Here is a 14,145-nt window from a genome sequence, read left to right as displayed (position 1 = left end):
CACACCTTCAGGAATAGGAACCTTCACCGGTTTACTATCCTACATATTAAACCTCTGCAGTATTGTCTCAACATACTTCCTTTGGTTTAACCATAGCTTCCTCTTTGCCTGATCTCTTTTAATTTCCATGCCCAAAATATAGTTTGCAGCACCAAGATATTTCATGTAGAATTTGGAGGACAATTGGGTCTTCAAATCCTGGATAATTTCTTTGTCATTTCCAACCAGCAACATATCATCCACATACAAGACCAAATAAATAACACAGTCACCAATTAATTTAAAATACACACAGTGATCTGCTTTGCTTCTGCTGAAGCCAAGTCCCTGTATAAATGTATTAAATTTCCGATACCACATCCTTGGTGACTGTTTTAACCCATAAAGAGACTTCTTTAACTTGCATACCAGTTCTTTCTTACCCTTCACCGCAAAGCCTTCAGGTTGCTTCATGTAGATTTCCTCTTCCAGATCCCCATGAAGAAATGTTGTCTTCACATCCATCTATTCTACCTCAAAATCAAAAGCAGCAACAACAGATAAAAGTAATCTAATAGAAGTTACCTTGGCAACAGGAGAAAAAATATCACCAAAATCAATTCCCGACACCTGGGAATAACCTTTTGCTACCAACCGAGCCTTGTATTCTCCACTTTTCCTTTTGCATTTGTCTTCTTTTTGAACACCCATTTGCTGCCAATGGGTTTCCTTCCAGCCAGCAACTCCACCAGATCCCAAACCTCATTTTTGTGCAAAGATGCCATTTCATCAACCATGGCCTCTTTCCAGAGTTTTCCATCCTCTGAATCTACTGCTTCCTTCACAGTTCTTGGATCATCGTCAGTAATAGATAAAGCAAAATTTGAACAGAAAGCATATGGAATATACCTTTCAGGCTGCCTTCTTTCTCGAACTGATCTTCTCATAGCCAGAGTTTGTGGCTCTTCATCTTCTGATTCCTCCTCTGTTGTAGAGTCTGATTCTCACTCCTTTAGCTCAAACTCTATCTTCTCAGGTTCCTTTTGTTGGACTTCATGTTTAATAACATCTTTCACCTCTTTGAACACCACATCTTAGCTGTACACAACCTTTCATGTGACTGGGTTCTAAAGCTTATAACCCTTTAAACCATCCTTATACCCAATAAAGATGCACTTTTCAGATTTACTATCCAACTTGGCTCATTTCTCCTTTGGAACATGTACATATGCATCACATCCAAATACCCTCAGATGTGAAAGAGAGGGTTTCTTACCAGTCCATACCTCTTGTGGAGTCTTATCCTCCAATGCCGATGAAGGTGACTTGTTGACCAGGTAACATACGGTATCCACCGCCTTTGCCCAGAATTCCTGTCCTAACCTGGAACCACTGAGCATGCTTCTTGCCCTTTCCATCAATGTCTTATTCATTCTTTCTGCAACTCCATTTTGCTGAGGTGTATATGGAGTAGTCTTTTGTCGTGTTATACCACACTTCTTACATAATTCTTCAAATTCCTTACTGCAAAACTCTCCACCATTATCTGTCCTCAGCACCTTTACCTTCTTCTCTATCTGGCTTTCCACCAGAGCCTTGAATTCTTTAAACCTGTCAAAGACTTCAGATTTCTTCTTAAGGAAATATATCCATGTATTCCTTGAGAAGTCATCTATAAATGATACATAGTACACAGACTTACCCAATGATGGAACCTTCACAGGTCCAAACACATCACTGTGCACAAGCTCTAATATCTGTTTCACCCTCTTACTTCCAGAGGGGAAACTCACTCGATTCTGCTTCCCATATACACAATTTTCAAAGAAATCAAAATCCAAAGAGCTATTACTCATACCTTCTACCATACCTTTACCATGAAGTATTCAAAGTCCCTTCTCTCCAATATGTCCAAGCCTTTGATGCCACAACATGGTCCTCTCTCCAGAGATGACTAGATTTTTTGCTCCACTTTCAGGAACCACAGAACTGTTGCACCCATCAACAACAGTGCTACCTTTCACCTTGTACAGAGTTCCAGTCCAAAATCCCCGCATCAATACCAGTGCTCCTTGAACCATCTTGCAGGTATCCTTCTCGAACACTATTTTTACACCTGCACCATCCAGCTTGCTTACAAAAATCAGATTTCTAGCCAACGCAGGAATATGTAGAACACCCGGAAGTGTTCTAACCCTTCCACCTTGCAACTTCAACTTTACCTTTCCACGACCAATGATTCTAGCCTTCCTGTCATCCCCCAAGAAGACATCACCACCATCATATTTCTCATACTCGCAGAACCACTCTCTATGGGGAGTGAAGTGAAAGGATGCACCTGAGTCAATCAACCATGCCTCATGATATACATGTGTACTTGAAGAAGCCAAGTACACATCCCCACCTTCATCTGAGGTGGTTTTCGCCTCTGTATAAGGAGCATCATCAGATCCCTTTCCTCTATCAGGAGTTTTAGATTTACAGTCCCTTTTGAAGTGCCCTTCCTTTCCACATTTCCACACCTTTACAAGCTTTCCTGGAGATTTAGATCTCCCTCTAGATTTACATCTCCCACTCGATGACTTATTTTTGTTTCTATTCTGGGGCCATCTTCATATAGACAAGGCATCACCATTTTGGCTCTCCATATTTTTCCGTCTCATCTCCTCTGCCAGCAAGGCTGAGACTATTTCATCAAACTGCAAGGCAGTTTCATTGCTACCTATTGCAATAACCAGACTATCCCATGAATCTGGTTGAGAACACAACAAACTAATGCACTTATCTTCATCTGAAATTTTAATATCAACAGATGCTAACTGACTTTTACCACAGTACTAAATGCATTCAGATGCTCTATCACCGAGTCTCCATCTTTCATCCTCAGGTTATACATCTTTTTCCATAGGAATAGTTTATTCACCAGAGACTTAGATCGGTACAAAGTCCCTAACTTGTCCCACAAAGCCTTCACTGTAGCTTCCCCTGATACATTTAGAAATATTGAATCTGAGACACACAATAGTATTGTGCTCTTTGCCTTCTAATCCAACTTCTTCCATTCTTCATCGGACACTCCCGTTAGTTTAGTACCCGGATCTACCGCTATCCACTGGTCTTTATCCACCAACAGATCCTCCATCTTGAGTTTCCACAACTCAAAACTCTGACCATTAAATTTCTCGATCTCTATCTTTCCATTGCTCGCCATCTTCTTTCACCACTAGAAACGATCTTGCAGATCTCCCACTGAGCAAGGTCTACCACAAGCTCGAGCGAAATCCCTCAGCAACAAAGGCATCCCCTTGAAGCCAAATCTGCTTTGATACCAAATGTAGGTTTTAACCCCATACAAAAATTACCTACATACGAATTCTAAAACATAGAAAATAAACAATACGAGTGCACAACACATAAAACACATATACACAGAGATTTTCCCCTAGATCCCAAAACTAGGACTACCAACTTGATTTTTCATTATTTTCCTTTCAATGTTATAATACATATTTATACATGCCGAAGCATCCAATACCATGGACCGAAAACCATTGCACCCAAAAAACATGTGCAAAAATCATGCTCAAAACCATAGGTGGGTCTGCCCAACCTAACATAGGGTCGAAAACCAAAATTTTCTGGGGCGCTGCCCCAGACCCCATAAAGTGGGGTTACGAGTTCCCCTCAAACCCCTTGTTAACTATGTGGAAATAATATAACACAACCCAACATTAACTTGTGACCCTTAATCCCTAACCCTTCACCACCTTAACTGCTAACCCCTTAACCACTAACACTGAAATCCCCTAAATCTTAAGTCCTTAACCGCTAAACTCATAAAATAAAATGATATTATCCACATCAATGCTTGAAATAGCCTTAAATTAGCCATGAGTGGTGAGCTAGGGGGTGAATGTGGGGCACTATTAAAGTAACATCATCTTTAAATTCCTTTTACATTGTGAGGTTTTTCTCCAATAGGGTTGAAGCATCATTAACAAGGAAGTATAACACATTTTTGTGGGGGAGCGATTAAAGTTGTAACACAATTCAAGTGATTTACACCAACTCCAATGTAAATGACATCAATGTATGTTTGTGTCAGGTTGTTAGAGAGGTTATTTATAGACAATACATTCAATGTACTTAGACTTCATCTTTTCAGGGTCTCGACTCTAACATGGATTTGTACCAAGAACACTTCATGCAAATGAAAGGGGACTTTTTATTTAACCACATACACACGACTAGAGCACCGTATGTTTCCCTTCAAATCCCCCTTGGTGCGTTCAAAGTGAGTTTACATTCATGTCGAGATGAAACTAATAAAAATGACCCTCCTCTTCTTAATACCATCATATTTTCACTTGTGAAACTGTGCTTCCAAATATGTGAACTCAACAATAAAAAAAACCTTAAAATACATGATTGCCTCTCAACATGTGAAAGAAGTAAACCCTTACCCAAGTCTTCCTTTGTTGGAAATTTGGGCTTTTTGTCACAAGATATCTCCTCTTCTCTAGAAAGAGGACATAAACGTGCTTTTTTATATTTCTAAATGGAGTACTCTTCACCTATGTCCTTCTCCTTTACACCATGTGATACAAATGCCAATTTTCTTATTCTTGGCTATGGTGTTCATGAACCTATTTCTAGTTGTGATAATGGGATTAGGGGCTCCCTTATCACATCCCATAACCCCTAATGTGTTTAATCCCTTAGCCAAGGGGGGCCAAGGGTGTGGTTGTAGGGGCATTGGGGCCAAATTTGTGGGTTCATAACATTAGGAAAAGCAGAATGGCATTACCAAAAGGGTTATGGGGGGGGGGGGGGGGGTATGTTTTGGTGTACTCAACAGGGCAAGGGAATACAAGGGTATCATGGATGGTAGAAGTCGATCGGAGGCAAAAACATGGTTTACTAAGATCTATAATCCTATCATTAGAGAATGAGAAAGGGGCTTAGGACTTAATTTCATAGGGTCTAGGGGACCTAGAGGGAAGGTAGCAAGAGCAATTGATAAGGGAACCCCAAAAGTGGTGATAACCGGATTAGGAGTCCAATTATCACAAACCATAAGCCCTTAACCCATAACCACTAAATTCCCTATCCCCTTAGCCCCTAATCCATAATCCCTTAACCCTTACACTCACAACTCATAACCCATAAACCCCTTGACTCAGTAAATCTTAAGACACTAGTAACCCCTAACCTATAATCCATGAACCAACTCCTAAGCCATAACTCCTTATCATCTTAACCTATTATCCTTAACCCTTAACCCTTCACCACCTAAACACCTTAACTGCTAACCCCTTAGCCACTAACACCAAAATCCCCTAAATCTTAAGTCCTTAACTGCTAAACTCATTTTTGTTAACGTAGAATAATACATAAGAGAAAATAAAATGATATTATCCACATCAATGCTTGAAATAGCCTTAAATTAGCCATGAGTGGTGAGTTAGGGGGTGAATGTGGGGCTCTATTAAAGTTACATCATCTTTAAATTTCTTTTACATTGTGAGGTTTTTCTGCAATAGGGTTGAAGCATCATTAACAAGGAAGTATGACACATTTTTGTGGGGGAGCGATTAAAGTTGTAACACAATTCAAGTGATTTACACCAGCTCCAATGTAAATGACATCATTGTATGTTTGTGTCAGGTTGTTAGAGAGGTTATTTATAGACAATACATTCAATGTACTTAGACTTCATCTTTTCAGGGTCTCGACTCTAACATGGATTTGTACTAGGAACACTTCATGCAAATGAAAGGGGGCCTTTTTGTTTAACCACATACGCACAAGAGCACCGGATGTTGTCCTTTAGATCCCCCTTGGTGCATTCAAAGTGGGTTTACATTTGTGTCGAGTTGAAACTAATCATAATGACCTTCCTCTTCTTAATAACATCTGATAGCTTTTCCATATACACGAGATAAAATTAAAGGATCGCCTAATGTGTAGATGCCCCCATTTATTATGAGATTCAAGGGATGTTATGTTCCCTTTATCAACATTTGGATGGGTCGTTATCATGGTTGACTGCAATTTCTTTGCAAAAACTTATAACAGTTTTTCTCTCTCCTTTCACCGAGTTTGACCGAGCTATTTTTGGCTGATTTTGACCTCTTGATCAGGTCGAGTTTGACTGGTGAAGATCGAGCTATTTTGAGGATGATTTATTTCTGATTTGACCAACATTGACTTTTTGGTTAGGGCTGAAGTTTGACAGGGTTGTTTTGACTTTGAATTGGGCAAGTCAATTTGACTTTTGTACTCTCTCTCTACTAAACTTTTGATATAATAATAAGAAGAATTGATCAAATGGTTTTCCCAACATTGGAGTTTTTCCCTGGCATCCACCAAATCTAGTGTCCTCTTGTCTTGGCTTGTCTTTTGCATATTTTTTATGTTCTATCTATTTTTATTGTTAATGTGATTAATGGTTAATGTGATTGTTATTGAAAATCTAAATTGAAATTGTTATTGGGTTACTTAAGGAACATTTAGGTAATTGTGCTAATCATAAAACATACCATTGTTAACTAAAATTAATAGATAGTCATCACAACCCCTATGATTCCTGTCACATTGATCATTTTCCATCTAAGGTATACAAATCTATATGTAATTCATGTATGTATCATTGGTTTGATCACATCTTGCCTTAACCATCTATGACACTAGGTGTAGGAAGAGGTTCCTTTAGCTACCACATTTAGCTGGATATGTATGATCCATGTGTATATGATATTAAGTCCAATGTGTACTATTTTTATTATGTTCACTTAAACACTTTGTTCTAACACTTGATGCTTTGGCTATAAGTTTTAATATGAGTTGTTCCATGGTGTTTCATAATTTTTCTCATAGAAGCGTGTCATCTTGATGGTTTGGGTATGTTCTTGGTGATTTGAGTAGGTGCTATACATTGATCTTATTGTAACCCTTATTTCCTTTAGTCAAAATTTATCCTATGTATCTCTTCACAACACATGTGAAGACCTTCTAAGCTCTAGCTAACTTCTAATAAGGTATTTTTAAACTCTAAGTAAAGTTTTTCAAAAATAATGATCTATCTATAGCTAATTAATTTTATTAATAACATTATTTACAAATTTAAACATATTTTTCACCTCTTTAAAAATTGATAAATATTTCCCTCATATATGGTGTATTTTCCCTCTTTATTTAAACATATTTATTCCTCATATAATTTTTTATTTCTAAGCCACATATAATTTTTATTGATACCTTTAGTACACTGACTTGTACATGAGATGACCTCCTTACCTCCTTTTTCTCAAATAAAAATAAAACTTAATGAAAAACTAAGGGACTGTACCAATTGCTTTAGAAGATTTTAAAACCAATTAAAATTTAATTGGGCCACTAATCTAAAATCTAAATGAACCTATTAAAATTTATTTTCTCGCTGCTATTCTCCTTTGCCAGTTTTGGGATGCGGCTATTCTTCTCTGCCAAGTTTGGGACTGAGTTCACTCTTTCTCTGCTCTATCTTTATGATTTCGCGGCAAATACCCTGCAATGATATTCAATTATTCGCTACCCTAGAGTAGACTAGATTTTTAAAGTGTATTTATTATATCGGATCTGGGTTGCTGATTTGGATTTGGAGGTTTCGCTGCAATTCGGAGCAGAAAACATGTCCTCCGCATATGAAGATAAATCTGAGAACCCCGAGGTGTATGGATACCTTTGAAAGGTATTTTTCTGCTCTCATTTCTATGATTTTTATTGTTAAAAATTCAAAGGATTTAAACTTATATACCGAATTATGGAGAAGAAGGTAGGGTTAGGGTCGGCAAGGGTTTATAAATTCAATAATATTTTTTTCGTGATTAGCAAGACCGGGCACTCCTGTGGAATTATGATCTTAAAACTTTTTGGGAAATTCAATGGTGATGTGGATTGATCAAGAGGCTACGGTTGCTTTAGAAGTTCTCCAATGATTGTATTGCTTCTTGTGATATATGGATCTACTTATGTTGGTCTTTACTATGTTCCTTGCTTTGCTACCATTTAAAAAATCTTTGAAAATGTTGCACTGTTGTAGTGAAAAATTCTGAAACTAAATTGTAACACCAAGACACATAATTTCTAGTTGCAGTAGAATACAACATAAAAAAAGTAATAGTCACACAATCGCAAAACACAATTTTTCTAGAGAACTCAACTAGGAAAACCCTCTCCTTGATTGATAATTTTATTGATGGAAAATGAGCAATGGATTTCTTATTATACAACTTTGTTTCACTAGAAACCAATCTAGTTTTCTTTGCTTTTCCTAAGCTTGAAACACCTGCAAGACACTTCATCTACTTCCCTCAATCCATGCGCATAGGCTACTCCTATTTAACTAGGAATACTATTGAGTTTCCATGATCTTGGGTCTAGGATAGAATCTTAGAATCTCCATGAGGGCTGACACCTATCACTGCTGCAAGTCACTTCTGCTTCAATGAACACGGGCTGATCCAATCTGCTCTTCTAGGTTGGCCAATCCCTAAGCTCCAATATGCCTTCTAGTAGCCTCTTTTGTCCATCAAAGGCCTACACATAGGCTCCCCAAACTTCAGCGGTCAAATTCTTTTTATGACCACTAGTCACGGACTACTTTGGGTAGCCAACAAACTGCCCTCCATTAGTCCAATGGCAACCAATCCAATAACTGCAAGATTTGCTCCTAGGAGGGACTTTCAACCATCAAGAAAAGTCCTCCAAATGGCTCCCACAGGCTTCTAGTCAAACTGATCCAATAATAAGGATCAAACACCTATAATAACGTACCAAAGTACATACCTTTGTTGATTGTTTAAGTGTATGTTTCTTTGCTGTCAACTTTGGCCTAGTTAGGGATGTTGAAGAATCTAGGGCAAATGTAGTTTACATGATTCTTCTTGGCATGATAACTATTTGTGAGGTATTTTATCTTTAGCTTATTAGCAAAATCTTTTCTTGATATCGTTAGTGTGTGTATTTCTTACTTCATCAAATAGCTACCAAAACAAAGAGACAAGAATACACGATGTTGGTTTTCTGCCAGGGCCAAAACTTCTCATCTTGAGAGGAAAAGCCTTTAATCTCTTCTTATAGATTATTTTATTGATGAATACCAAGACCCTTGACAAAATACTTGACTCAATTCTTCTTCAAGACACTTGTCACTATCTCTTGCACTCTTCGACCTTCACAGTCTTCCTCCTTCGCATTGTATCACTTCAGTCCTTCTTCGCATTGTTATTACACTGTCACTAGGAGAGTCTCAGTCTCCTTTTTTTCTCTTTTGCAACCCTAGACATAGTCCTCGACCTTCATTGATCTCTTCTTTTGGTCCAAGATAGCCTCTCTGTCTTTGGTCTTCTTCTATCACCATTCAACACATGATATAGCCCTTAACTGTAGCTGCCATTGTCTTAGAACAAACTTTGATCCTTCGCTTAGATGACAGACTTAGCCCGTGTTAAATTTAGGTATGTTCTATGCTTAGAGCAATTTACTTTGATTTTTCATATTAGCTCAATTACAATATTTAGATTATCAATCACATCAACATGATAGTAAAGTGTTGATAGAACATATACATAAACAGTAGAAGACAAGACAAGACAAGAGGACAGAATATGTGGCACTAGCCAAGGAAAAACCCCAATGTGGGGAAACCCTTGATCAATTCTTCTTATATTCTTCAATAGTTCAGTAAAGAGAGAGGTAAAGTACAATGATTTGAATTCAATACTTGACTTGCTAAATATGAGATCAAAGATCTTCAACGTAACAATGACACAATGAGGTTGTAAATATGATACCAAGGACTGAAGATATGCAGCAGATGATAGGAATAGAGAAACTGAACCAATTACCCAAAAATACTGAGGCTTTCCTTCAATAATATTCTCCTTCCTTCGCTGCTTCACTGATCATGACAAGGCTGCTAATCTGGCACCTTTCATATGCAACAAGGACTGATGTATTTCATGGCAGACTTAGTCACTGGTTAGGGCACAAACTCAGTGTGCTACAACACCCTAAACACACCCCACAATCCACTTATTGACTATGGCTAGCTTTCATACAATCCATCCAACCACATGTTGCCTTATAAGGCTGCTATCTTTCTGAACGCAACACTTAAAGACCTCCAACTGCTGGCTATGGCCTGTGGCCTAGCCCAATAGTGGACTGAAGCTTAGGTCCCTTCAAACAAGTGATTCAAACAGTTCTTACACAACAACCCCTAGCTCCTCCTTTGTGCAGATTCTCCTGCCCAGCATACCAAGTTCAAGAACAGCTTGATCATGCCCAAAACAGTCCACGTTGTGACCTACAACAATGTGACCCTTCATGCTGATGAGATATTTCCTTTTTGCTGCAGCTAGGTTCACTTTTCTTGCTGCATCTAAGGGTCCCTTTCATGTTGTGATAAGGGCTCCTCTAACTGTGGATTTAGGCCTTCACATGTTGCTGGTTAGGGCCTCTTCAATTGCGGCTAAGATCACCTCCTTTAGGACTGTGGCTAGGGCAGCATTAATCCTTCCTTAATAGCAGATTAGGGCACAACTGAACAACAGCTTGAACTTCTTGTTTGTACTACTACTAGGGCATCTTATTACAGTGACTAGACTTCCTCCTTGAGCTATGAATATAACTCCCTCTTGACAATGTATTGATCTCTTCTTACCTGCAAAAAGATCTCCTCATAAGACTGTGGCTAGGGCTCTTTAGTTCTGCGTCTAGGGCTCTCTTAGAAGACCCTTTCTTCACTGCGTCTAGGGATTCTCCCTCTTGATCTCTCTAGCCACAAAACCCAAATGAGTGGAGAGAGATCTTAGGAGAAGTGTGTGTACAAAATGACTTGAAGTCCTCTTCTATTTATAATAAATCGTTGAGGATAAGTTGGGGTAATTTGGTTGCTGGTCGACCTTGACAAATTTTCAAATAACATAAATAAATTCATATCTCCATGAATACATGTCGGAATCAGATGATCTTTAGATCAATCCTACACTTCTCGATGAGAGGAATCCAAGAAAAATTATCAGCTGCCATAGATAAGAAGACCCACATGGAGTTTGGCCCTAGTTTCCAATTTTAACACTCCCTCTCAACTAGGGAGAACTCCATCTGCTAATCCATTTGTCAGTCCGTAATCTCTCCCATTAATGCAATGCCCTGCACTGCTATGCTCTATTGAACTATGAAGAAGAAGAAGTGATCGAGAATGTATCATACCATTCTCTACTAACCTAAAGTCAATCCCATAAAAGAGTGTCTCATACCACTCTTACTGATCCAAAATCAGTTCCAATTGATCCCAGATCAATATCATCCTAACATAGGGAGTATAGTAGTACACGATGCGTCCATCGGTAGTACTATGGTCCCTATCCTCATTTCCCTACTCATTGGCTAGATGAGAGGTACTTCCCACAAGTCCCAAACTGCATGGGTAGGATGTCCCAGCATGAGAAGGATGAACCACTCATCCTGCCTACATGTCGCCAGGTGTACCCTAGGGGAAGGCTGAACCACTCATCCTACCTACATGTCACTAGGGATATCCCAAGGGAAGGCTAAACCACTCACCATGTACACAACAAATCACTAGGGGAAGGTTGAACCACTTAACCTATGATTGAGTCTCAGCAAGAGAAGGATGAACCACTCATCATGCCTACATAGAAAACCACTAAGGGAAGGTTAAACCACTCACCCTATGGTTTCTAATCGCTCCAAGAAGTACCCCAAGCCCCCTAGAGCTCACAGAGCTCAATATCCATATCATATAGGACCCTGTAATATTCCTAATTAGCCAAGGCTAATTGGAATATTCGATTTTGTTCAATTTTTGCCTTCTATAGTTATTTGTAAATAAAAATTGAGGAAGGGGGAAAGAACTCACTTTAGAATAAAAAGTCACTTCCTAGGTAGCACAACGTTGTGACTTAAAGGGGAGCCAAGGGGGCCAAAGGGGGACGCAGAAATGCAGCCCACGCAGACACATGGAGAGACTGCGCAGGAGGGAAGAACACGTGGCAAGAGGAGAAGCACGCAGGAGGAGGTGAGCCTAGGGATTGTGAGAGGTAGAGGCTATAAAATAGAGAGGAGCCCCCTCATTTTGGATCATTCAGTTATGTGCATTTTGAGCTAGTCGTTTCAACGTCTGAACACGCTGGAAATTTAGCTAGTCTACAGCACTGTTTAGTGCATTGAGTGTTCGTTCGGAGATATCACCTTTAGCCCCGGGGGACTTCGAGTGCCTGCTCGGGCAAGGTATTTCCTTGGCATTTTAGCAGTAATTTTATTAGCATCCCAGCAGCAGTTTTAGCAGCGTTTTGGAGGACTGTGCAGCACTGGGAGAGAGACGCAGTTCCTTTTGGTTGTAGTGCTGGATTGGGGTTTGCAGGTGGATTTATGCTGGGAGATTGAGCAGGGGTCCAGCTCTTGTCTCATTGGAGGATTTTGGCAGAGTTTTAGGAAGTGTTTCAGGCAGAGTCTAGAGGGGTTTCCTTCAGTGGCAGCGCAGGGCATTGGGGAACTGCGCGGATCCCCAAGAGGGTGTTTTTCGGGGGTTGGCCATTCCATGAAAGCTTTCTAGGTTTTTCTGGGTTTCTTGAGTAAAACCCGAATCCAGAGTTTCAGCTTTTTCTGAGGAGGGGAGCAGCCCCAAATCATCATTTGTTTTCTAGCAGTAGCAACATGCACGCAGAGAGGCCATTCTTGTCATTTTGAGAGTATTTCTTCACTTTCCTTGTGCAAGTCGAGGTGCCATCTGTCTAATCACCTCTTGTACTCACTTTATTGCAGTATAATAAAATGGCTTAGCATTTCTTGTTGCATTTCTTGTGTATCTGCTTATATTTCCGGTTTACATTATTATATGTTGTTCCACTGTTATTTTATCACTTCTGGGTTATTATATCATTTGCATATATTTGGTTGGAGTTTTTGCTGGGGTTTGAGGAATATTCTAGGTTATGAATATTACAGACCCTCAGGAGAGGGTCTCTCCACGACACCTATTCGTTCTCAAAAAGTCAAGAATTTGACCTTTCCCAGGGGCTTCGTCTAAATATCAGCGACCTGCACATCACTCTCAATGTGATGGAGCCCTATTGCTCCTCGTTGTACCATATCCTAGATAAAGTGGTAGCTGATGTCTGTGTGCTGAGAGTGACCATGAAACATGGGATTCTCTGATAATCATATCCCACTCTGGTTGTCACAGAGGATCATAGTGGTATCCAGCACGTGTCCAAATAGCTCACTGAAGAGCTTCCCTAACCAGACAACTTCACCCGAGACCATACTCGCAACTATGAATCTGTTAAAATTGGCAACTAGGGCCAAACTCCATGTGGGTCATCTTATTTATGGCAGTTGATATTTTTATTGGATCCCTCTCATCGAGAGGTGTAGGATTGATCTAAAGATCATCTGATTCCAATAAGTATTCATGAATATATGAATTTATTTGTGTTATGGGACAATTTGTCAAGGTCAGCCAACAACCAAATAACCCCCACGTGTGCTCAACGTTTTAATATAAAAGGAGGTGACTTGATAGTCATTAGAACACACTTCACTCTTGATTTCTCTCCACTTGTTTTGGGTTTTAGTGGAAGAGAAGTCTAAGAGGAGGAAGCCCTAGACGTAATAGGGAAGGAGCCTAAGCTTGAAGTCTAAACGCAGTCCTAGAAGATACCCTAGCAAGCAACGCACAAGAAGAAAAGGAACTCGTTGGAGGCAAGGGAAGCTCTGTCTTAGCCAAGGAGAACTGAACAATGTGGTAATAGAGGTTTGTTTCATGGGTCTTTTGGAGGGCTGAGTTTGCTGTAAGGGATGCCGAGGTAGCTCCCTAAAGGGTCGAGACAAGGGAAGGTTGTTTCAGCCTACGTAGAGGAGTTCTTGGGTGCTAAACTCATTGGTGAAGGGTAGTGTAGGCTACTGTGGGTAGGCCGCAAGCCCTACGAGCTATTTGGAGGGAAACGTAGGGTGTATTGAGGGTTTTCTATGCCCAAAACAACAGTGAAGGGAGCCACCACTTCTCCTTGGGTAGGCCGCAGGCCTTAACACCAAATCAAGGCATGCGTAGGACTGTCCAAGGGTATTAAAGTGCTCAGATCAGTAGCGTGGAGG

General features: G+C 39.8%; 1 protein-coding gene across 1 annotated transcript in view; it reads left to right on the top strand.

Annotated features, from left to right (window-relative positions):
- The first annotated feature begins 7,454 nt into the window (after positions 1 to 7,454).
- The window catches only part of LOC149238871 (uncharacterized), a 35,420-nt gene continuing 28,729 nt past the window's right edge, over positions 7,455 to 14,145 (top strand). The window contains exon 1 of the mRNA XM_089367043.1: positions 7,455 to 7,711. Within this exon, the coding sequence (XP_089223169.1) occupies positions 7,665 to 7,711 (47 nt within the window). The 5' untranslated portion in view covers positions 7,455 to 7,664. The remainder of the gene's footprint in view (positions 7,712 to 14,145) is intronic.

The sequence above is a fragment of the Pinus tabuliformis genome, chromosome 8, assembly GCF_031772625.1.
Source record: "Pinus tabuliformis cultivar Carrire ecotype Pingquan chromosome 8, CPIR1, whole genome shotgun sequence".
Lineage (NCBI taxonomy): Eukaryota > Viridiplantae > Streptophyta > Pinopsida > Pinales > Pinaceae > Pinus > Pinus tabuliformis.
The sequence above is the reverse complement of the archived record's forward strand: the minus strand, read 5'-3'. Positions and strand labels throughout refer to the sequence as shown.